Source organism: Crotalus tigris, unplaced genomic scaffold (assembly GCF_016545835.1).
Source record: "Crotalus tigris isolate CLP2741 ecotype Arizona unplaced genomic scaffold, ASM1654583v1 scf7180000024445.887990, whole genome shotgun sequence".
Taxonomy (NCBI): domain Eukaryota; kingdom Metazoa; phylum Chordata; class Lepidosauria; order Squamata; family Viperidae; genus Crotalus; species Crotalus tigris.
In genome coordinates this window covers 527,900-552,438 of record NW_024100614.1, presented here as the reverse complement: position 1 = coordinate 552,438, position 24,539 = coordinate 527,900, and the positions used below count along the sequence as shown (strand labels likewise).

Here is a 24,539-nt window from a genome sequence, read left to right as displayed (position 1 = left end):
TGTGGGCACGTACGCCGTCGCCCCAGTGTGCAAAAAAAAAAAAAAGGTTCAATCAGTCAATTTCAACTTCTTGGGGAAAAAAAAGATCTTGCAAAGTTGGAATTGATTGATTGAACTTTTTAGTCCCACCCAGTCTGCCGTTACCACCACAGCCACACCCACCCAATGGGCCACACCCACCCAATAGGCCACACCCACCTGGCACTCGCGATGCATAAGTGGATTTTGGGTTGCAGTTTGGGCACTCGGTCTCTAAAAGGTTCACCATCACTGACCTACGGTATCCTTCCTAAGGACCTGGGATAGGTAGATGATGTTGTTTAATGGTGTTAAAGCAGGAGGTAAGCTGTTCAGAGTAAAACTGCCTTTTGCAATTGACCAACGGTGATTTTGTTAATATCAATAGTGTTCAAGTGAAGACTATTGATATTGATAGTGGCGCTTCAATTGCTTTGGGATTACACCAAAGTCATCTATCACGATTGCTGCTACTTTACTTTTTTTTTTGCTGCAGTCATTCTATTTCTATTTGCAAGTCTTCCTATTTAGTTATCTTCCATTTCTATTCTGCTATTTCCAGGTATTGCCACACCCACTATCCAAACTTTTTTGTCTTTTTTATTGACACCCAGTGCAGATGCAACATACAGTAAGTGTTCACTCAGACATATTTTTTAAAATATTTTTAAAACTCTTCAGAGAAAGACTATTGAGGATAAATGTATAAAAACAAACTGCACCTCAAACTTAACTATTTTTTTCTACATGATATCAATCAGGAATATCCCAGAGGGAGAAAAAGTTACCATTTGGGAATATACTTCTGGTATTCACAGCAGTTTGTTACAGTATAAAGAAAAAAAATATAGAGGTGAGCAATCTATATTTTTGACACTGAACTGAAAACCACCATCAGAACCAAAAAAAGGGCAATGCTTATGTAGGGCAAGCCCCAGACATTTTTTCATGGTTTCTAGATAAGGCCATCAAGGAATCTCAGGACTGTAGTCTAGAAGCTGAACATACTGGAGGTCCAAATATAATACTGATTCTTGACCATGTCAGATCAACTGACTACAGGAAGGCAGTAATTGGTATAATAAATAGTTAAAGGTTAAACTCTGTGTCTCCTGTCTTTCACTTTGCCTGTTTGTCTAAGAGACTGCTAATTTGAGATCAGTCTTCTGCCTTCCTCTCTGACTATTTGCTCTTGGGCTTTCCTGGTCGCATGTAGCCAGCTTAGATTTTGGGCTTTGCCTATGACTATAATGGATAGGGTGTGTATTTTTTCTAAATAAATCTCCCTTCTGTTACAAAGCATGCTTCACTAGAAAATGGCAAGCCACTTGCATATTAGAGTCAGTTTGGTCCAGTGATCAAGGCACCAAACTGGAAACCAAGAGACTGTGAGTTCTAGTCCTGCCTTAAACATGAAAGCCAGCTGGATGATTTTGAGCTAATCACTTTCTCTCTCTCTTCCCAACACATCTCATAGGGTTGTTGGGGGGAAAATAGCAGGAGGAAGGAGCCTTAGGTATTTTGCTGCCTTATTAATAAAATTAAATTATTTTCATGAAGTCCATCATAGATCAACGACTATTTTTCTTTACTGTAAGAAAGTAAAGACAACCTGGTTGCTGAATTCAACCAGTAAAAGTGAAAAGGGAATACTGGGGTTCATTCACTTACTTTTTCGTGGCCTTTCTCTCAAACCCCAAAAAGTCACCACTGCAAGTAATCCAAATGAACATATCCATTGCATTCCATGATAATTAGTCATGGGTTCACAAGTTTTATGACTAGAACTAGGCAACGTTTCAACATTGTTACAAAGCCTTTATTCATTTGCTTTGTAATCTGTATAAGTCACATAAGGTTTTGTTATGTCGGCAATTTGAGAGAGAGATGTTAAACTGGAACATCTCAAATTCTGATCTGTTGCCTCTGTGGGCCGAGACTCATATCTGATTGCTACTACAAAATGTTGGTCATTTTTTTTTTAATTAAAAAAGGAGAGAGAGAAATAGAGGCAGATTTTTTTTCAAACCTACTGTTGGAATACTTGGAATACAAATAGTTAAGTAAATAATATGGAATACTTTCAGTAGATATAATGTCTTAATTTTGTTTCCAATTCATTTCACCCTAACATTGATTATAAAACATGGTTTCAGATTCTGGCTGAATTTCATTCTAGATATGTTGTTGAAGGAAACAAAAATAAAACTAATCTGACATAAATGTAAATCCCACCAATGTTAAACTGCTGTTTTTCCTTGTACACATGATTGTAAACTATGGAAACTGAATGTAAATTAACCTACATAGAAGTCTAGGAAGAACATAGAGGGATTTTTCTACCACTTCTGATAACTTTAACAACAGCAGCAAGAGCCACAAAAACTTTTACCAACTGTATATCATACCGTTATTTTGTTTGCTTCCTTGTCATGCATGGGTGATATTGGTTTGGCTATAAAATCAATAGCAGTCAATCATGAATATGGCAACTAGAGGGAACTGGAGGACAAGCAATCCAACCAAAACTAATTTTCAATAAATTGCATTGATTTTTCTGGAAAGAGAGTTAAGCCAACAGGAATACTTAGCATGTTTCCAAAAATGAGGCCAACTTTTAGTTACTTTCTTGATGTAACCTCACCCTACCTTTACACTTCACAAAACCTGATTTACATGATGATACAAAATTCATGTACTCCAGCTATGACTGCATACTCTGCCAAACTATTTGGAACATCCGCCAAATTTACTTTTTTCTCTCTTGTTCTCTTTAATAACATTGCATAATGAAAAATGATGGGCACTTATAAACTTCCCATAACAAAAACCCATAATTGGGTTTATAAAGAAATTGCCTCAGTATGAATTCTGTGGTGGAGTAAAGTAGCCTCCTCACATTAACAGCTTGTATTTTATCTCATAAATCTATCTATCATGTGTGTGTTTTAGCTACTTTAATGATATTTGTGGTCATGGATGATTTTTAGTTGTGTATCCAAATTACAAAACAACATTCTCCCCAAATTAGACATAGTAATGCATAAAATAAAAATGTTCCCTTTCTCCTTAAGATCAGGTTTTATTATAAATATTCCTCTTCCCAAACCTGTATATCATTATATAACACAGAAACAAACTTTCACAGCAAGGCAATAGTTCTTCCATAAGAAATGCACTTAATATGCTAAAGCTTCAAAATTTAAAAGCAAAATTGCTGAACATGTGCATCAGTATACATGTGTGACATTATAGATGTGGTGGGACAGCAAAGAATTTTTTAAAAAAAAATTAAAGATCATTCTACCCAGGAATTGGGAGAAATATTTTTCACATGCCATGCTTCAGCCCACAGATGACTAATGCAGATTATCATTTTACCAAGTGTTCTGAGGTAAGTCAAACTTGGTTTTAAGTTGCAGAGAAATTTAAAAACTGTTTCTTTAGTCCCAAGATTGTCGAAAGCTTTTAAGAGAGGCTCAATTTACCACCACTGTCCTGCAAAAGAATTGAATAGACTTTTAAACCCAGGCCATCCCACAATGCGATCCTAATATGTTTTAAGAAAGGTGAAAAAACACCTCTGATCCTTGTGCTCTCATTTTTCAATTGGGAAAAAATAAAAGTTTGCCCAGACATTATCCAATGTATTAGTATCCAGTCCAAAAATAGCACCTCTTAAATGAAAAAGTCAGAGCATGGGAGGAAAGGGCCCTGCTCTCAGAAGGCTCTGAAATCACTCTCCTCTACCTACCCTAAATATCTCCCCTGGCAGCAATTAAGCCAGAGTATTTGGAGTGCCTTCCAAAACTTTTGGACTTGAACAATGCCAGCTCTAAACAGGCCTGGAGCAGGGCTAAAATAGGCGGAGTCAGAACCTGGGAATGCCTCCTCCTACCATCCAAGAGCCTCTCTGAAAATCCTGCAGGGAAAAAAGAATGCATTTCTCTGGCTAAAAAGATGATTCCCACTTCTGCTTATGAGAAAATGTCTTTTTAAATGAAAATTCAAAAGTCAGTGTAATTATTCTATTCTGATTGATTCATTCTGAGTAGTATAGATTCAACTTTAATTAAGTAAGAAATAGCTTACTTAAGGTATGTATATATGTATGCATGTATGTTATGTATTACGCTTCTTAGAATTTGTGAATGGGCAATCGGATACCATGGCCAAAATATGGGCACCTGATATTACCTTTTTCTTAAAAGAAAAGTTTAAATTAATTAGAAAGACAATTACAATGCCTGCAGTAGAATTTTAACTCATCCATTACAGACTAGCAGATCAATACTGCTGCATATTGGCTGAAAAAAAATCTAGACAATCCCTAGGTAGCAGCAAAACAATAACTACTGCTCACCCGGATTTTTGTAGTATGGTATGGAAGCGTTCCCCTTCCCCACAAAGACCATTTTAGATAATCTTGAAAGGAACTCTAACTCAGAAATACCATGGTTTTGCTCTTTCATTTGCATTATGCAAGGGGATGAATGCTGCTGTCAAGATCATAAATAACAGCAACCTCTCATGGCAAAAATACTCTGTCCTCGAACCCGAGTCAGCTGCTCCCATAATACCTAGCATCAAACAGCCCATGGCACATTGTGCTCCAGAGGCATCAGCCTCATGTTTTGCTTGATGTCAGCTTGACTGGGAGGGCAGTTAAGCTTCTCTTAACCACAGTTCCATTTGCAACTGTTTTTAATCAAAGCATTCGCATGCCTGGCAGCCAATGGCCCCATTGGGTACCGGGAATGTGATCTGGATCTCCAAGTGGAGAAGTAGCATGACCATATATTTATGGCTGTTGCTATTCTGGGGCAGCAGTTTGCTGCCTCTGCTCTCTTGGCAGCAGAAGCACATTGCCTGCCCCTTCATCTTTCAACACTCACAGCCAACAGGAGAGAATGAAATAAAATGTACAGTTTACTCAAAGAAATAACAGCTTGCATGCATCAACCTTTTTTAAAAAAAAAAAAGATCTTAATTATAATGTATTTCAACCTCATGTGGCAATAACTGTACATATCTAGGCATGTTAAATCTCTCTACCTATTCCTCTCCCAGCCAGTTCCTATAAAATACAGTTAATCTCATGTATTGGTTCATACAAGTTCAAAGCTGGGTTGGCTTATCATCACCTACCATATCTTGGCTGGCTAACAAATGTAACAGATTGTATAAAGCAAGCATCAGCACGCTAGTTACACGCATAATGCAAGTTCACAAGATGCTCCAAATATGGCAAAATATCTGCATCCGTCTGTATCCTTATCAGAATTTGGATGGATGGATGGATGGATGGATGGATGGATAGATAGATAGATAGATAGATAGATAGATAGATAGATAGATAGATAGATAGATAGATAGATAGATATAGACAGACAGACAGACCACAGGCAATCCATTCTATACAAAAAAGCTACAGTGGATTATAGTTTATAGTAGATTAATGTGGGAATGTGTGGGATTGCTATATTTGGTTATAAGCAACATATTAATTTCTAAGTTTCGGGGCTTTCCATGTTCAAGCCTTATGATGAGGAAACAATAGTCATCCCGTGCTTTTGTTTTCACACAAAATGTATAAAGCAATTTACCTTAACAGAAGCACGTTATTTAGACTATGAAAGATAATAATTTTCCAGTACTCAGCAAAAAATAATATCACACTTGGAATACTATGCTCGCCTCTGAATATTATACAGGAAGTCTTTCTTTAGTGACACAATTGGGACCAGCAACTTGGTCATTACGAAAAGTGGTTGCTAAATGAAGTTGCAACTGTATTTATGATCTTACTTCAGTTTTCCTTTGCTTTACAGACTTGCAAAAATCATAAATGTGAGGATTTCTTGTAGAGATATTTTTTCATCATTGTCATAACTATGAACAGTTGCTAAATGAGGCAGTCACTAAATGAGGACTACCTGTATTTTAAAAGGAACATGAGGAAAGAGGAATGGACTCAGAAAACTATCAGGATGCGGAAAGGTCTGAAAACCAGGATCTGCAATAAACAATTAAAAAGTTGGTTATGTTTAGTTTTCAGAAGGAAAGACTGCAGGATGACATGACACTTTGAAGGTTGTGTGTGTGTGTGTGTGTGTGTTTACACTTTAATTGGAGAAATAAATCATACCAAAAAATAACCATAATGAATGCATGTAATGTATTGCTAGTTATAACAAGAATAGAAAACTGCTGATACACCAGATGTTGCTGAATTATACTCCCAGCATTCCTAAAAAAAGGTGGCTAATGGCAAGAATGCTGGGAGCTATCTTTCAGCAATATCCCAGGAGACTGGGGTTGTTAATCGTATCCCTATACCAATTAAATTGTAGTATTTCGTGAATAATTTTGAATCAGTTCCTATCACTCACTCTCATTCAGCTCAAAGAATTCTTGTGAGAATAAAAGAACCAAAGTCATTGCTTGAGCTTCAAAAGAAGAACGTGGGCATTCGTATAATACACCCACTGGAACACAGAGCTGATAAAAATAACCACTGAAAAACATGCATAGGCAAGTTAATGTAAATAAGCATGAGGTAAAATTAAATATCAGCACTGTGAGAATAGTTGCATTGGACTTTATATATATTCTTATGCATCTGAAAAATGTAGTAATTTTTCCTACCAATCAATTCCTTCTTTTTAAAGGTTTTTATAAATGAATTACCATTAGCCCACTACTATAACCTCTGAATCTGAATGGTGAATTTGAAGTCTTCTATCATGGGTATCTCATTTCAGCCTGCTCTAGTAAGTTATTCATATTATTTATTGTCAGCTGTGGAAAGCTATGATATACATCAATTAATTGATAAATACATATATCAGAATTTGCCCAATATCCACCTGCAAGAAAACCAAGAATTTTACTGCTGTTTGGATATATTTTCCCAGTTTAACTTCTGTGTCATTATTCAGAAAATTCCAGTGAATATTATGCCTATCAGAAATATAGGCAGTCCTTGACTTACAATGGTTCATTTAATGACCGTTCAAAGTTATGATGGCATTGAGAAAAGTGACTTATAACTGTTTTTCATACTTATGACCATTGCAGCATCCCCATGATCACATGATTAAAATTCAGAGACTTGGCAATTGACTCACATTTATGACCGTTGCACTGTCCTGGGATCATGTCACCTTTTGAGAGCTTCTGACAAGCAAAGTCAATGGGGAAGCCAGATTCATTTAACAACCATGTTATTAACTTAACAACTGTAATAATTCACTTAACAACTGTGGCAAGAAAGATAGAATGGGATAGACTCATTTAACAAATGTCTCACTTAGCAACAGAAATTTTGGGTTCAGTTGTGGTTGTAGGTCAAGGACTACATGTTTATGCTTATAGAGGACATTTTCAGAGTTCAAAATTGTTGCATATATATAATCTGGCTTCTTTGTTCTAAGAAAAGTATCTCCAGGATAAAGCAAATTATGTGCCTACTGGGAGTATAGCATTTTTATTCCTCTATAAAAGTAATCAGAACTAATGTAAATAAATCTTATAGAGTTATCTTTAACTTCACAAATGAGCTAAGATTGGAATGGAGGATTTACTCACATCTCACACTGCTGGCAAGACAAGCATCAGCTCTCATTGTTGTTCTTCAGTATCTGCCTGAACACATACAGCTGCTATTTCATTCTACATGCTGTAGTTTCACCTTGGACCCCATGATTTCTCCTTGGGGATGGCAGATGGACATTCCATCTGATTGTGGTTCCATTTATGGATCTGTCATGTATTTGCCATCCCTTTTCCAAATGCTCAATCCTGCTGGTTCCTATGACAACCTACATATCTTTCTATTGTTTCTCCAAGGCCCCCTTCCTGTAGTTTTTATTTCTATTTTTCTCCTAGCCTGTCAAACTTATTTCCTACTTTTCCTTCCAGCATGCCGCTGCTTCCACCACATTCTTCTATTGTTCTATGTAATCCATTGCTCTAACTTGGCAACCCTCATCTGCAGATATTCCACTTCAAAGCTATGTTTTCTCTGACTTCTGTAGAAAATCTTACACCCCAGAAAGGAAGTACCCATTGGAGTTAAGGCCTTGTGCATATATAATTCTGTTCTCCCTGTTTATTTCTATTGCCTTTTAGATTTGGAAGAAGCCATCCTGTTGCGATTTTTTTACAGCCCTTTTTGCGCTGAAAGTAGATTTGGACTGAGACATGCTCACAGCTTTATTTCTTATAGCTACATGAGGCTTTTCTTGCAAGATGTTGAGGCAACTTATGAGTTCTTCAGATTTTATTGTCACTGAAATATTATAAAGGTAGGCTAGATAGAAATAGATTCTGGCCCAAGGATGCTGAAATGATTGTCAAAACTAAGCAAAGATTTCAAGCAAGTATCATAATAGTTCAGCATTCAACAGGTGCAGATGTCCTTAACACTTTACTTTCAGGATGGACCTGAATAGTTTCTGCCTGTACAAGGAACAAAGATAGTAATTCTGCCTTCCTGAAACAAATCCGCTGTAATCTCCACATACAGCAAAATGAAGTAAGAATGAGCTACATAACTATGTTTGTAGAATCTGCAGTGGGTTTTTTTATATAACAAAAAAGGTGCTGGAACTCACACATGTCATACCACCCACCTTGCCTACCCTACAAGGTTCTATCCAAAAAAGGTACCGGAACTCCGTTCTGGGCGTTCTATGACAAAAAAAGCCCTGAGAATCTGTATGTATGTTTGTGTGTGAGAGAGATTCTTAATGCCACAGTATAAGAATATATATCTAATTCTATAAGATATAACTGAAAGTACCTAGCAAGGTTCCAGCAATAGCCAACCTTGTTGGCTTTGTAGTCATCAGCTCACAAAGGCATATTTTGCCACTGTTTTACACCCAGAGAATTAAAATTGTCTTATCTCATTCAGTCTGAAGCAATTCACTCTTATAAATTGTAATTTCGGAAATCAATAACTAAGCAACATCCCCAAGGAAGACTTGTTCAAAAACAAATGCAGAGAAAGGAAGGAGCTCTGTTCATGCTCAGAGACAGAAGCCTAAAAGAGCTGCCAATTTTTCCTAGCGCACACGCACAGAGCTTCGCCCTGCCTAAGGCCAGATGGCAACTCTTGGGGCTGGCGAGCTTTTGCTTTCGAGTTCCCGGAACCAGCCTTTTCTCACGCGCCTCCGGAGACACCTGCCCCTGCGGGCTCTGCCTCGTTTGCCGCGCCTCCTGTTCGTTTCCTTCGCCCGGGGTAGAGCCGGGCGGCGAGGGCCGAGGACGGAAGGAGGGGACGGGCAAGGAGGGGAGGAGCAGAGCCGAGGGCGGGAGTCAGTGTCGAGCCGAAGATCGCTGAGTGGGACGGAGCCGCGGCATTTGTCGCGGGCACCTTGGCAGGGAACGTAGCGCGGCGGCGGCGGCGGCGCGAGGTGGCGAAGGAGTAATCTCGGCCCGGGCGCGCCCCGCTCCCCCTGAATGACGGGCGGCAGGTTCGACTTCGACGATGGCGGCACCTATTGCGGCGGCTGGGAGGACGGCAAAGCCCACGGGCACGGCATTTGCACCGGGCCCAAAGGGCAGGGCGAGTACGCGGGTTCGTGGGCGCACGGCTTCGAGGTGGTGGGCACTTACACCTGGCCCAGCGGCAACACCTACCACGGGTATTGGGCGCAGGGCAAACGCCACGGGCTGGGCGTGGAGACGAAGGGCAAATGGATGTACCGGGGCGAGTGGTCTCATGGCTTCAAGGGCCGCTACGGCGTGCGCCAGAGCCTCACCAGCCCTGCCCGCTACGAGGGCACCTGGAGCAACGGGCTGCAGGACGGTTACGGCGTCGAGACCTACGGGGACGGAGGTGAGTGGGTGAGCTGAGGAGCGGCCGCTGGGGGGCGCCCGGGGCCGGCGCACATTGGGGCGTGCAAAGCGCTGCTCTTCCACACGGGCGTGTGCAACCGCGGGGCTCAAGAGTGCGAAGGTGCGCTCAGCAGGTAATGCGTTTGGTTTCTCTTGCTTTCAGTTTTATTTTATTTTTTAGGGGGAAAAAGTCTTATCTACTAGGAATAAACGCATTCAGATGAATTCTTGGAGACCTGTAGCTCGCAAAGAAATATTTATAGAGTCCTCGCTGGAATAAACTTGTAAATCGATAAAGCAATTACGAAGAAATACAAATGGGCTCAAATTATAGCAAACCCGGGAATTTAATAACAGTTCTGAGCATCATTCACAGATATTTTACACTTTGGTAGAGGTATTTTGGCATCATTTTACTTTTTTCCATCATTAAACTATTGAGAGTCAAAAATATTCGCTTGACATCAACTAGAAATTTACCAGGAATTCCCAAGGTACTTTATCCCACTTTCTCCCTGGGCTGTATTTCCATTAGTAGAACTAAATATGGCTACTCTGATTTCAGTTTGGAATTTCACTTAAGTCATCCTTAGGAACACTTGCCAAAGAATTTCTGAGTTATTAAGATGCACTGTAAGTGCAAATTTTGCTCACAGTTAATTACAAAAGTTTTTATCTTTGCTCTTAATTTGCCAGTTTTAAATGAAACACCATTAGTACTCAGAATTTTTTCTTTGCTTACTATTTGTTAGAAATTTATTGCTCTGGCTAATATTGATCAAATTTAGAAATGTATTGCTCTAGCTAATATTGATAAAATATTGATAGCACAAAACATACTTTGACACTCATATAGTAGAGAGCATACCATCAATAATACCATTTCAATAAAAATATAAAAATAAGAGTAAAAGGAATGGAAACCATGAAGCCCAACCAGAGATAAAATAAATTATAAAAAGGAATTTAATGTCTGATGTTTCTAGCCAGTATCAACATAATGACTATCTTATTGGAGTTCAGCTTGCCTTAAAATATGGTATAATTACAATACTCTGAAACATTGATTCACTGTTTCTGTTATGCTGAAATAGGTAATATGGGTTTTATAAGCATGTTGATGGCGCCTGATTAAAAGTTCAGCTGATCCCACTGAATGGTTCGATGTAGATACTGAAGATCCAGAAATATAAGTTAGGCTACAGTTCTTTCCTCACTACACCTCAGCGTGTGCAAGGTCTTGTTATTCAGGTCTGAAATCAAATGAGTTCAGAATATTTTTTTCATACAGATATGAAGTTGCAAATGCATGACATTCTTCTAGGGATCTAGCTGTAGTAGGAGATAATTGAAATCAGTCAATATAGTTAACCATCCGGAATTAAGAAGGGTTTAATTAGGAATCTTTAGGACTATCTCTTGTTTTTTCCCCTTTTTTCTATTAAATGATATTTAACAGGGAGAATAGAAATATATCTGCAATATTCTCTGTCTTTTGTTATTTATCAATAGTTTTAATAGTATTTTCTTTTTTTTAATATCAGGACATCATTTTATATGGAATTAATTAATTAGGAATCTTAATAAAAAAAGAGTGCAATTTTCTGGCAATTTGTATCCCTATCCCAGAACAGCACTGTATTGTGAGCTTTCCCCTCCAGAGTCAGAGATAAGGCTATATCTAGATAGAAAGGTAAAAATGTTATGTTCAGTTCTGTCTCTTTATGGTTTAAAAGGAGCAGTTAACTGAAGAAGCTAACAACACAGAAAGTTGTACATACTTTCAATAGTGTACTTGCCCTAAACCTGCTGAAAATTTGAAATAATAGGAAGACTGGGGGAGCACAGAACATGATCAGAACACACAGTGTATCAATTCCTTTCCCATGATAGTTTTCATCCAGCAGGACATAGACAATATTAGTGAAAAGGATTACAATTCTCATCTTCATTTACACATATAGAATTTAGATATAGGATTGTGCTTTGATATTCCCTGGGAAATCATGAATTCTTTGTTAAAATTTAATATAAGTTATGAAAAGGTTAGATAAGAAATTGTCATATTTTTTCTCCTGTTAAGAGTTGAGGATAATTTTAGCATATCTGTAGTTGATGTAAAATGTTTCTGTATAAGCTTACTTGTAGTGAATTTTGCATATTTCTATTGAAAAAACATTTTAAAATAATCTATTTTATATTAGGTATATGACAAAAAGCATAATGATATCCAGTCCTAATCCTATGACATTATTCTAGAAGAAAAAATGTTTGCCATTAATATTTCAATTTCTTCTGGCTTCAAAGTGAACATTGCAAGGATATCAAACAAGCATCTTCAGGAGACAGTACATCTTGTTCAGATAACTCTTTCAGTGGCATCCTCTATTTGTGTCTTTTGAACACTAGTTATTGTTTGGCTTATTTCCAGTGACAACATTTATGGAAGGCTATAGAACCATTCTGGATGTATTCTAACCTAAAGATATTTTACTAAAGTTGTGCATTATGAGTATTAATCTCATAACCATCCCATACCTAAGGAAAGACAAAATAAATATACATATGTAAATAAAAAGGAATGTTTCTTTTGTGTGGGCAATTAATATTGCATAAATACTATAAAAAATATGTATTTTGCAGATTATTTCACAATACTTTATATCCAAATCTGTTTAGAGAAAAAAAATGTATTTTTAAAGATATCTTATTCTGTCTTAGCACTCTCTGCACAGAATTGTGTGATGACCAATTGCTATGCAACTTTTACTTAGATGAAAGACCCATTTATAGCATAACAGCTCAGTTCGCTGAGGTTTGCTGGTACATAACTGTCCAGATGGTACTTTTTGTAATGTGTACATACGTAGGGAGCCATTGCAGCCCATTCTTTTATTTCATTCATATCCAAGGATCAATGCTTCTGATTTGGAAGACCCAGAAAATATAGATATATATACATATTTTTCAGCCATGATCCCAGTGATTATAGCTATGTGCCTTGTGATAAACATGATTTCAAATTAAGTCATATTCAGTAATTGATAAGCTTTCCTTTAAAATGTTTTAAAATATTTAAGATTTTTAAAAATCTTTTGAATCTTTATATCTCACAGCCATACTTTAGTTTCTTAAGACATTATTAATATATTTCATAAAGCTTATTTCAAGTAACTGGGCAGAGAATTATAGCTTCTAAATTCTTTTCAAAAGGTCACTTTCTAGTTCAATATTGATTTATTGATTATATGTCATCAAGTTGGTTTTAACTCTTAATGGCCACATATATTTTGTCCACAACACTCTCTCCCCAGCCTGGTCCTTCAGGTTTTCCAATGGTACATCCAGTGCCACTGTAATCATATCCATCTACTTTATTGCTAGTAGTGCCTTTTTCCTTCCAACTTTCACAGCATTGTAGACTTTTTGAGAGCACTAAGTCTTCACAATCTTATATATTGCTTTATACAAAATCTTACAAAGCAATATAATTTACAGTATTGAGTCACCAAGTATTTTATATAAGTGTTTTTTAATTGTTGTGTGCTGTTAAATATGAAATTATTCTGTGGGAAATGTTTAGTAAAAAGTATAAATTATTATTTTCAGAGTTACCTAGGGATAATAACTTTATCTAAGTCATTCATCAAAAAGTACAATGAACGACATTTCAACGATGTCAGTATTAACTGTGAAAACTAAAAAAAATCCATTATATACAATGAAAGTTCAAATCCTTTTGTAGGTTGCCACTGTTGAGGAAAATCTTGCTTTCATATTTACTGTGTTTTTAAAGTATATGGATGGTAAAATGTATGCTTGAATTCCTTAAAATTATTTCTGTAGATTCATGCTTATCATTGTCTACAGGTACTGTCTTCAGTGGTGGGATTCAGGCAGTTTGCATAGTTCGGCAGAACCGGTAACTAATCTTTTGTTGCCCAGGCCCAGAACGGACTTCCGGAAGCAGCATCCACACAGAGAACCGGTTGTTCACCTATTTGAATCCCACCATTGGCTGTCTTAAAATACTTGTGTTAAAAAATATAAAAGTTGAATCATGTGGACTGATGATAAATAAATTTGAATAAAAAATTCAAATATTTATTTATTTCATTCATTATTTTTCTTTGACAAGGTACATACCAGGGACAATGGACAGGAGGGATGAGACATGGCTATGGTATGCGGCAAAGTGTTCCTTATGGCATGGCGACTGTGATCCGTTCACCCCTCCGAACATCTCTAGCTTCACTCCGTAGCGAACAGAGCAATGGCACAGTTCTACATGATATTGCTGCAGACAGTCCTGCTGGAACTAGAGGAGGATTTGTGTTGAATTTTCATAGTGACCCCGATAGTGTCGGTAGTAAGAAAAAAGGAGGCCTGTTCAGAAGAGGATCTCTTCTTGGTAGTATAAAACTTAGAAAATCTGAATCAAAATCATCCATTTCTAGCAAACGCAGCTCTGTCAGGAGTGATGCTGCCATGAGCAGGATTAGTTCTAGTGATGCCAATTCTACCATTAGTTTTGGAGATATGGACTGTGATTATTCTCCAGTAGAAGACCATGTTGATGCTACCACCACAGAAACCTATATGGGTGAATGGAAGAATGATAAGCGTAATGGCTTTGGTATTAGTGAGCGTTCAAATGGTATGAAATATGAAGGCGAGTGGCTAAACAATAAGAGACATGGATATGGATGTACTATGTTTCCAGATGGCACAAAGGAAGAGGGAAAGTATAAAAACAATGTTTTGGTCCGTGGAATAAGGAAGCAGCTTATACCAATAAGGAACACAAAAACTAAAGAAAAGGTGGAACGAGCACTTGAAGGTGCCCAGCGTGCAGCTGCCATGGCTAGAACTAAAGTGGAAATTGCAACTTCCAGGTAGGTCCATTCTTGGCTTTAATGACATAGACTAGAAAGCTCTTGATAACTAGGAATTATAGCTTATGCTTTTTTGCATGGAACCTGTTTGGTTGAATCAAATTGGATATCAAAGTAAGAAGGAAAGGGGGTCAAAACGTTTGAGCTGTACAATCATGCTGAAATGAGGTTGTACAATATTGACAGCATTGATTGTTGACACGCTAGAATGTATACTGTAAATCTATTTAGAAACTAAATCATGTGTATTTTCCCCCTGCACTGGTTCTTAACATGATTTCTTTTTCTGATTAAATCTGCAATTGAGACTGAAGATAAAAGGGCGTATCTGCTAAATTGATTAAAGGCTTTTTCTCTTGAGCATTCCCTTAAGCTTCCTAGCTTGTGTTCTCTGAAGGATTCTGGAGATTGATGTGAATTAAACTGCTTTTAGGAATTATGTGAGATGTACTGGTTATGCTGAAATCAAAAAATATAATTTTTTGACAACCATGTAATTTGTCATGTGAGCATCTTAGATGCTTAAGTGAAGCATGACATTTATTTTTAATCTTATATTTTTGTTAGCAGCTTTGGCAATAATTGTGTTGAAAGTAGGATACAAAGGCAAATGCAAAGATTTAAATTCAGATTTAATCATATTTAGGCCCCTCTAAATTTAATGGAATGGCCTAGTCTTTTATTTAAAGCCTCTTGGGTATTTTCAGGTATCTCATATTAGTCAATTCACAATTTTTGAATAATTGCTACTTTGATGTGGTAAATGTGTTTTTTCCTCAATATCTTCTCTTGCAGGATAACGTTTGCATTATGGGAAGATAAACCTTTCAGATAGATTTAGGAAACTGTGAATTGTTGTTCAGATGTAAAATAATTATTTGAGGAGTTGTACAGAAAATTCAGGAAAATCAGTATTGACACTTGTAATCTTGGCAAAAAAAACATTCTGCAGTTATAAATTGTAAGGATATGTTTATAGTACCTATGTAAAATGATTTTGTGCAACTTATCCCTGACATTTAGATTAAATAAATTTCGTAGGTTATACTTTTTAAGTGTTGCTTCACTATACATGTAGCAGGTTTGAGTTAGGAAGCTCCCTAAACAGGATTTAGCACAAGTATAAGTAAATTTGTAAAAAATCAGCTTTAAATTTGTATCTAGAGATTGAATGTACGTGATTATATAAATACTGTTGCACAATAGTTTGAATTTATAAAGAAATGCTTGGTAACATTACTTGCTAGCACAGTATTGCATAGATGGAGGGCCTTCACACAGTTTCATGTTGTATACCTTTCCCAGATTAGAAGGCTCTTCACTCAGTCACGCATGCTTCAGTCATCTCCTGAGTAGGTTACTGTAATGCATTCTACATGGGGCTGTCCTTGAAGAACATCAAAAAGCTTCAGTTGGTCCACAGCATTGGCAATTTTGAGTGTGTTTCGCTTTGACCGTGTTAAATCTTTTGTTTCATTAATAAGTTCCACTGGCTTCAAGTTTGCTTCCAGATGCAATTCAAGGTGCTAGTTATTACTTGTATGGTATGGGATCAGGGTATTTGAGGAATTGCCTTAATCCAATTTTTTCTACCTGTATCATTACATTGAGCAGGAGGGACAGACTCCAGGTTAGGGATTGTCATAGTGGGCCCAAGAAGCATTCTTTTTCATAGCTGTGCCTGACTTCTAGAACACTACACTGCCTGAGGTTTGACTGCCCCTGATCTGCTCACCTTTTGGGAAGTCTTGAAGTCTTTGCTGTTTTCACAGACATGGGGGCCGACATCAAGCCTATGCTATGGATGAATGGTGTGTTCAGGAGCCCCTTGTATTACTCAGCTAGGAATGATGTTTCTTGATTTGGTTAATTTAGCCATGTATTTATGCTGTATTTTAATTCTTGTTAGCCACCCAGAATTGCATCAGCGGCCATATAAATTGATATATAAAATAAAGTTAAAATTAATTAAATAAACTAGCCTAAAATGTGTTCAAGAATCATCTTATCTTTATTAGATGGCAGATAAATTGTGCACTCTTTTTTCCTCACCAAATGTAATGTATGTACACTATGGACTTGTATTTAGAAATTTGTATTTTTAAAAAATACACTTATTTTGTTAATTTTTAAAATATTCTTAATTATCAGTTGATATGTGATAGTCAGTTTCGTATGCAATTTGCTGGACCATTTCTAACCTAGCACTATGTTCAAAACCTAATCTTTTTCAGCCTTACTTCCTGGCATCTTTAAAAAAACCAACCAAAAGGTGTCAGAATGAAACCAGTAGTTTTTCCTCTGAAAAGCATGTTTTCATCATATGAATGATAGTTTGTAGTCAGAGAGGTAAGTTTAATTCATGTGTTATATATGATCCTCAGCCACCAAAAAATGTGATCCTAGAGACACTCTACTCCTCTCTATCTTTTGGCCAGTTAAACAGTATGATCAAATAGTCTTTGAGAATTTGGTTGCTGGATGAAGGGCAGTAAGTTTGATGCCATTAATAGCATGAAATCAAGCACTATATGATCACTTGGCTGGTGGGGATCATATTACTGGTTTCCTGCCATTAATGGCATCAGGATGGCAGTACTCTACAGTAGACATTGGAAAGAAAAGAATTGAATTAGATATCTGTGGAAGAAGTGTTATGTCTGAGATGGGATGTATATGAACACTTACAACTCCTGATAACCAACCTGGTATCTATATGGCTCTCAGAACTGAAAATATGCCTCCTCACCTTCCAAATGAAAAGATCCTAAGAAATTCCATTTTAAGAAAAGGAAACAGGTAATCCCCAACTTATAACAATTCATTTAGTGACCATTCAAAATTGCAACCCTGTGGTCAGCATCCCTATGGTCACATGATCAAAATTCAGAAACTGGGCAACTGGTTCATATTTATGACGGTTGCAGTATCCTGGGCTCATGTGATCAGCTTTTGCAAACTTGTGACAAGTAAAGTCAATAGGAAAGCGAAATTCACTTAACAACCATGTTACTAATTTAACAAATACAATGATTCACCTAGCAACTGTGGCAAGAAAAATTGTAAAATGGGGCAAACTCACTTCTCACTGTTTCACTTAGTAACATAAATTTTGGGCTCAATTGTGGTCATACACCCACGTTACACCTATCCTCCGTGAGCTGCACTGGTTGCCTATTGGTCTCCGAGTCCAATTCAAGGTGTTGGTTATTACCTTTAAAGCCCTATATGGCTCAGGGCCAGGCTATTTGCGAGACCGCCTACTACCACATAGTTCCCTTCGTCCGGTTAGATCCCACAGGCTGGGCCTCCTTCAGGTCCCATCGGCCAAGCAGTGCCATTTGGCAGGGCCGCGGAGGAGGGCTTTCTCTGTGATGGCGCCCACCTCTTGGAACCAGCTCCCCCCGGAGATTAGGACCGCTCCCACCCTGTTGGTTTTCCGTAAGCTGCTTAAGACCTGGCTTTTCCGGCAGGCCTGGGGTTTATAAAATCTGACCCCTGGATGACTGTTCTTGTACTGTTTGTTTTGTTATGTTTTATGTGTTTTTATTGTTAGCCGTCCAGAGTCCTTCGGGAGTGGGGCGGCTTATAAATTTTAAAAATAAATAAAAATAAATAAATAACTCAAGGATTATCTATATTGAGAAACATTGCAAGAAGTAATAAATATTAACAAATTGATGCTGCTGAGTGAGAACCAACAAAAGCTTAGTAGAGTATGGGAACATTTTGGTTGATCTAGGAAAATATGCAGGATTGGCCTGATTTGAATGTGGATGTTAACTTTATCAGAAAACCAGTTTGATTGCCTAGACAGGGAAGTCAATACATTCTGGAAGAAGACTGCAATATACCATTTCCATATCATTCTTAAAATGTGCGTGTAGGGATTATACTCAACATGTAGGCAAATACAATAGGTTAAACAGAAATAGAATGGATAAAAATGACTAAACTCAGTGCAGATTAAACATTGTTGTGTATGCCCATTGTGAATCTCAGTTTTTTTTATAATTTTTAAATGAGAAATAAGGAGGGGGTAAAATAGAAATCATTTTCCCCCACTGGATTCTGAACTTGATTTTTAAATGGGCAAACTTAAAGCAGATACATGAATAAGCTCTCCGTTTTCTGACTCCCAGATCAATTTGAATCATTCTTAATCTGGAATATAAAGACAAAAAAAATAAATAAATAAATCAACCAGTGAATTTAAAAAGCAGAAATTACAAGAGTTGATCTAAAATTAATTAGGAGACCGTATGAAATTAATTCAGAGGCCACAGTGTGACAGTTAAAAAAAAGATTAAAACAACATAAGAATTTCACAGCCCTTTGTCTAGTATCAAAGGAGCAATAAAATAAACACAAGATGAAATTTGCTTAGGAGCAGATTTTAAAACTGGGATGTCATATCCTTTAAGTTTTGGGCTTTTATTTTAAAATCAATCAAAAAGAGACAGGGACTTTTAAATGTAGCACATCTACGGCACACTTTGGAATTGCCTGTTGAAAGAAGCAAAGTTAATTAATTATCTTCTAACACAGTGGATTGTACCGTATATGGAAGAAACATTTTTCTTTTGTGTCCTGATCACAATGAATTAATAACTAAGCAGTACAGAAGCTGCTAGTTATGGAGGCCATTTACTAAGACATTTGTTGATTTCAACATTTCATGCCAAGTCCTTTTCTCAAGGAATTTTGGGTGGTCAGCTCTTCATGTACATCTGCTTGCCACACAGATCAGCCCCCACATGCCTGCCTTTAAAGTGGATGTTGCAAGTGCTTGCTTAAATTACTGGCACTGTATTAATAGTGCTACTGCATATAGATAGCAAGCCCAGATTTTCTTAAAACAAAAGTTATCTGAAGTAAAACATATGAAGAAAAAAGGAAAGGTGTGGAAAGGGTTTCTTAATTTTTGTCTGCCAGTTTTTCACTTTAATTTGGCCCACTTTAGCTTCCCAATAAATTGTGTATTTGCTGGATAATACCGTATGCACATTTGCCTGGTGGGAACAACACACTCATTCAGTGATAATCTGGCTTCACTAGATAAAGACACACCAGACTAACATATATGGTGTGACTAGATATCAATGTTTGGATGTAGGTTAAAGTAGGACTAATGTTTATACTGGCTAGAGAAAGAAGACATGACTGAGAAAACCCAGTCATGATCATAAATTCAATGGCAATTAGAGATTTGCAGAAATTAGCTTTGTGAGAACAGAAGGAGGAGTTTTATATATATGTCCCTCAAGCCTGGTTTATGTAGATTGTGCAGTTTCAGTGGAATAGAGGAAGATATAGGTCTTAAAGCAGCTTGGGAAACAATATTTTTATATGCCTCCTATATAAGTCAGGTGATACAATATGTTATACCACTGAAATACTTAGAGTAAATTGAAGTTACGATGGATCATATAACTGGCTTAAGTGAAGATGCCCACACTTTTAAAGAAGCATTCACAAAAATAAAATGAGTCACAGCCATTCCTGTTCTTGTTAGTAAAAAATATACATTTCTTAATTAGCCTTTTTAGCATGTCTCCACAAAGCTAGATCTTTCTCAAACTGTAGCACTGAATACGTAGTAGACAAAAGAGACAGTATAAGAAGAGTATTATTTCCAAGCATTGGACATGCAAGTTAATAATATCTCATATTCTTGAACAGAGTACTCAGATTAAAACTCATAAGGGATGCATGCCAATTGCTATATTTTATTAGCCCAAAGGCTGCAATACTGAATAAGAAAGTGTACACTAATGCACTAATAAGAAAATCCCTAATCTCTTTTAATACTTATCGGAAAAAATACTGCTTACAATTTAGAATAGAATAGAATAGAACAGAACAGAACAGAAGCTGGAAGAGACCTTGGAAGTCTTCTAGTCCAGCCCCCTGCTCAAGCAGGTGAACCTATACCAGTGGTGGCGAACCTATGGCACGCGTGCCAGAGGCGGCACTTAGAGTCCTCTCTGTGGGGAAAAGTGCTGTTGCCCCAGCCTCGCCTCCCCCCATGACCCCCTCACCAGCAGCCCCCCCAAGAGGAGAGTCGCCCCCAAGCGTTGCCCACATGGAGCAGCACAGCCAAGGACATGGCAGCCAGGCGGGGCACAGCCAGAGGGCGTGGCCACCATGGCGCTGCTGGGCTGCCTGGGTGATCTGCGGCAGGCCCTGGAGGCGGTGAGTAACCCTGTGGACAGGCGGGGTGGGGGCGGGGCAGGGGCAAGGGGTGGAGTGGGGGTGGGGCCAGTTTTTGGGCACTCATGCTCTAAAAGGTTCGCCATCACTGACCTATACCATCTCAGACAAGTGACTGTCTAGGCTTTTTTAAAAAATCTCCAGTGATAGTAATAGTAGTAAAGTTGGAAGGGACCTTGGAGGTCATCTAGTCCAACCCCCTTGCCTACAATTTCTGGGGGCAAGCTATTCCACTGATTAATTGTCCTCACTCTCAGGAAGTTTCTCCTTAATTCCAGGTTGCTTCTCTCTTTGATCAGTTTCCAACATTGTTTCTTGTCTTGCCCTCGGGTGCTTTGGTGAGTAACGTGACCCCCTCTTCTTTGTGGTGGCCCCTCAAATACTGGAATACTGTTTCATGTCTCCCGTATTTCTTCTTTTCTTTAGATTAGCCAAGCCCAAGTCCTGTAGCTGTTCTTCGTATGTGTTATTCTCCAGGCCTTTGATCATCTTAGTTGCTATTCTCTGAATTGTTTCCAAACTCTCAATATCTTTTTTGTGATACAGTGACCAAAACTGGCTGCAGTATTCCAGGTGTGGTCTTACTAGGGTTTTATAAAGCAGTACTAATACTTTGCATGATCTTGATTCTATGCCTCTGTTTATACAACCCAGAATTGTATTAGCTTTTTTGGCTGCTGCTGCACACTGCTGGTTCATGGTTAAGTGATCGTCCACTAGGACTCCAAGCCCTCTCACAGTTATTGTTTTTAAGCCAGGTCTTGCCCAATCTGTACTTATGACTTTGATTTTTCCTATCTAAATGTAAAACTTTGCTTTCCTCCACATTGAAACTCATTTTGTTGAATAGGACCCATTGTTCAAGTTTGTCAAGATCTTTTTGGATCCTGAGTTTGTCTTCTGGGGTGTTGGCTACTCCTCCAGTTTGGTGTCATCTGCAGATTTGATGAGTTCCCCTTCAATTCCCTCATCTAAGTCATTGATGAAGATATTGAAGAGTACTGGGCCTAAGACGGAATCTTGTAGTACCCCAGTGCTTACTTCTCTCCATGTGGATGTAGTGTCATCGAGGACTACTCACTGAGTACGGTTTGCCAGCCAGCTACAAATCCATCTGGTGGTGATGTTATTTTTCCCCCTTTTTCTAGCTTACCAAGGAGTAGGTTGTGGTCTATTTTATCAAATGCCTTACTGAAGTCTAAGTATACTACATCCACAGTATTTCGCTGGTCTATTACTTTAGTCACTTTGTCGAAGAATGAAATAAGATTGGTTTGGCATGATCTGTTTTTAACAAACCTATGCTGGCTACTAGTTATAACTTTGTTTGCTTCTAGTTATTCGCAGATCTGTTTTTTGATTATGTTTTCTAGGATCTTCCCAGGTATTGATGTTAAACTGATTGGTCTGTAGTTTCCTGGGTCTGTTTTTTTTTCCCTTTCTTGAAGATGGGAAACACATCAGCCCTTTTCCAATCCTCAGGTACTTCCCCGGTGCTCCAGGATTTTTGAAAGATGTGGTGCAATGGTTCTGAGATAACATCTGCCAGTTCCTTCAGAAGTTTGGGATGTAATCTGTCAGGCCCCGGTGATTTATATTCGTCAAGGTCAGATAGGTTTTCTCTTACCATTTTCGTGCTTATTTTAATTTTTGTTTCTAATTTGTCTTTTGCAGTGGTTTTTTTGGTATGTTGGGCATAGTTTTTTTTTGTGTGAAGACTGATGCAAAGTATGAATTAAGCAGCTCTGCTTTCTCCCTGTTGCCTGTTATTTCTTTGCCATCTTCTCTCTTTAGTGGACCTACAGTTTCCTTGACTTTTTTCTTGTTGTTAATATGTTGGAAGAAACTTTTTTTATTATCCATGATTTCTGTTACAAGTCTTTGTTGGTTCTGAGCCTTTCCTTTCCTGACTGCATCTTTGCATGTTCTGGCTGTCTGCTGATAATCGGCCTTAGTTATGTGATCCTCTTTCCATTTTTTGTATTTGTCCTTTTTGTCTTTCAGTTTGTCAGAGAGATCTTTGTGCAGCCATGCTGGTTTCCTCTTGAATTTCTTGTTTTTCTTTTTCAGTGGTATTGTGCTGCTCTGGGCTTTTATGATCAGAGGGTTTTTTTTTTTTTTTCAGTGTTTCCCACGCTTCTTGGGTTGTTTTCTGCTTTAGGATTTTTATCCATGGGATCTTTACTAGGTTCTCCCTGAGTTTGTTAAAGTCAGCTCTTTTGAAGTTCAAGACGATGGTTGGGTTGTTTTCTGTTTCTAGTGTTTGCGTTATATTAAATTCCAGTATGATGTGGTCACTTTCACCCAAGGTTCTGGCAACTTCACCTCCCTCTATCACTTCTTCTCTGTTAGTTAGAATTAAGTCCAGTATGGCTTTACATCTAGTTCCCTCCTCTACCTTTTGGATGACAAAGTTGTCAGCTAGATTGGTTAGGAATCTGTTTGATCTCCTGCTCGCTCAGAGTTTGTCTCCCAGTTGATATCTGGATAGTTGTAGTCTCCCATTACTATTGTGGCATGCTTCCTACATACATTTGTTAGCTGGTTGACAAAGAGTTCATCTATTTCTTCTGATTGGTTGGGTAATATACACCTAAGGTAATGTTACTTTTTTCTCTTTTATATTGACCCATATACATTCTGGAGAGATTTTATCTTGGATCATGTTCATTTCTGTAGATATGTGGTGTTCTCTTACATAGTGCAATTCCCCCTTCTCTTTTTGTAGGCCTGTTTCTTTTGAACAATTTGTATCCATCCATCAGTCCATTCCATCCTGCCAGGTTTCCGTAATGCCAAATACCCTCCCTCGTGTACTATTGCTTCTAGTTCGCCCTGTTTGTTCTCCAAGCTTGGAGCATTTGTATATAAGCATTTAAGACTTTTGTGCCTGTTCGTGGGCATGATTCCTGCATCTCCTGATTGTTGTTAGGGTTTTTCTTTTGTCTTGGGATTTATGATTGGTTTTGGGTTCTAGAGATTCTAAAGATTGGTCACCTTCCCCCCTCAATTTTAATTTAAAGCCCTCCTGATGAGTTGGGCCAGTCTTTTTCCAAGTACATTTTCCCCTGTTTTCGTGAGGTGTAGCCCATCCCTTATCAGGAATCCTTTGCGTAGGGAATGCAGTCCATGATCCAGGAAACCAATAATAGCTATCTATATATATTTATTTTAGTGATTTCTGCAGAGGAAAATATCACTTGCTGTTCTTTTAGGGATTTAAAGAGTTTTGGATTACTTATAGGACATTTCAGTATTCTCCACCATTTTGTTTGAGATTTTCAAGTCTATTTCATACACTTCCTTCAATGTATGTTAGTAGTTCACTCTACCAAATGATGTGAATTTATGTGCAGAGCAGAGCAAACAACTTTCCACTATGGATTAAGCTGCAGTTTTATTTGATGCAAGAAATTAAACTGGTCACTTTTTGAAGGGTAATGCCAAACAAATTATTAAAATGTTTTAGTTATTATAGTTACAGTATGAACATCATGCAGAGGAGTAGCATTCAACTAGTGGTGATGTTATTAATACAACTTTGTTTGCTTTTGAAAACCATGCTAA

General features: G+C 37.8%; 1 protein-coding gene across 3 annotated transcripts in view; it reads left to right on the top strand.

Annotated features, from left to right (window-relative positions):
* The first annotated feature begins 9,266 nt into the window (after positions 1–9,266).
* Positions 9,267–24,539, top strand: part of JPH1 (junctophilin 1) — a 57,753-nt gene continuing 42,480 nt past the window's right edge. Inside the window, exons 1-3 of one of the 3 annotated variants that reach the window (XM_039332054.1) lie at positions 9,267–9,865; positions 14,003–14,759; positions 16,994–17,671. In XM_039332054.1, the coding sequence (XP_039187988.1) occupies positions 9,487–9,865; positions 14,003–14,759; positions 16,994–17,015 (1,158 nt within the window). In that variant the 5' untranslated portion in view covers positions 9,267–9,486 and the 3' untranslated portion in view covers positions 17,016–17,671. Of the gene's footprint in view, positions 9,866–14,002; positions 14,760–16,993; positions 17,672–24,539 lie in introns of those variants that run through there. The other 2 variants (XM_039332052.1, XM_039332053.1) reach the window with 2 other exon arrangements.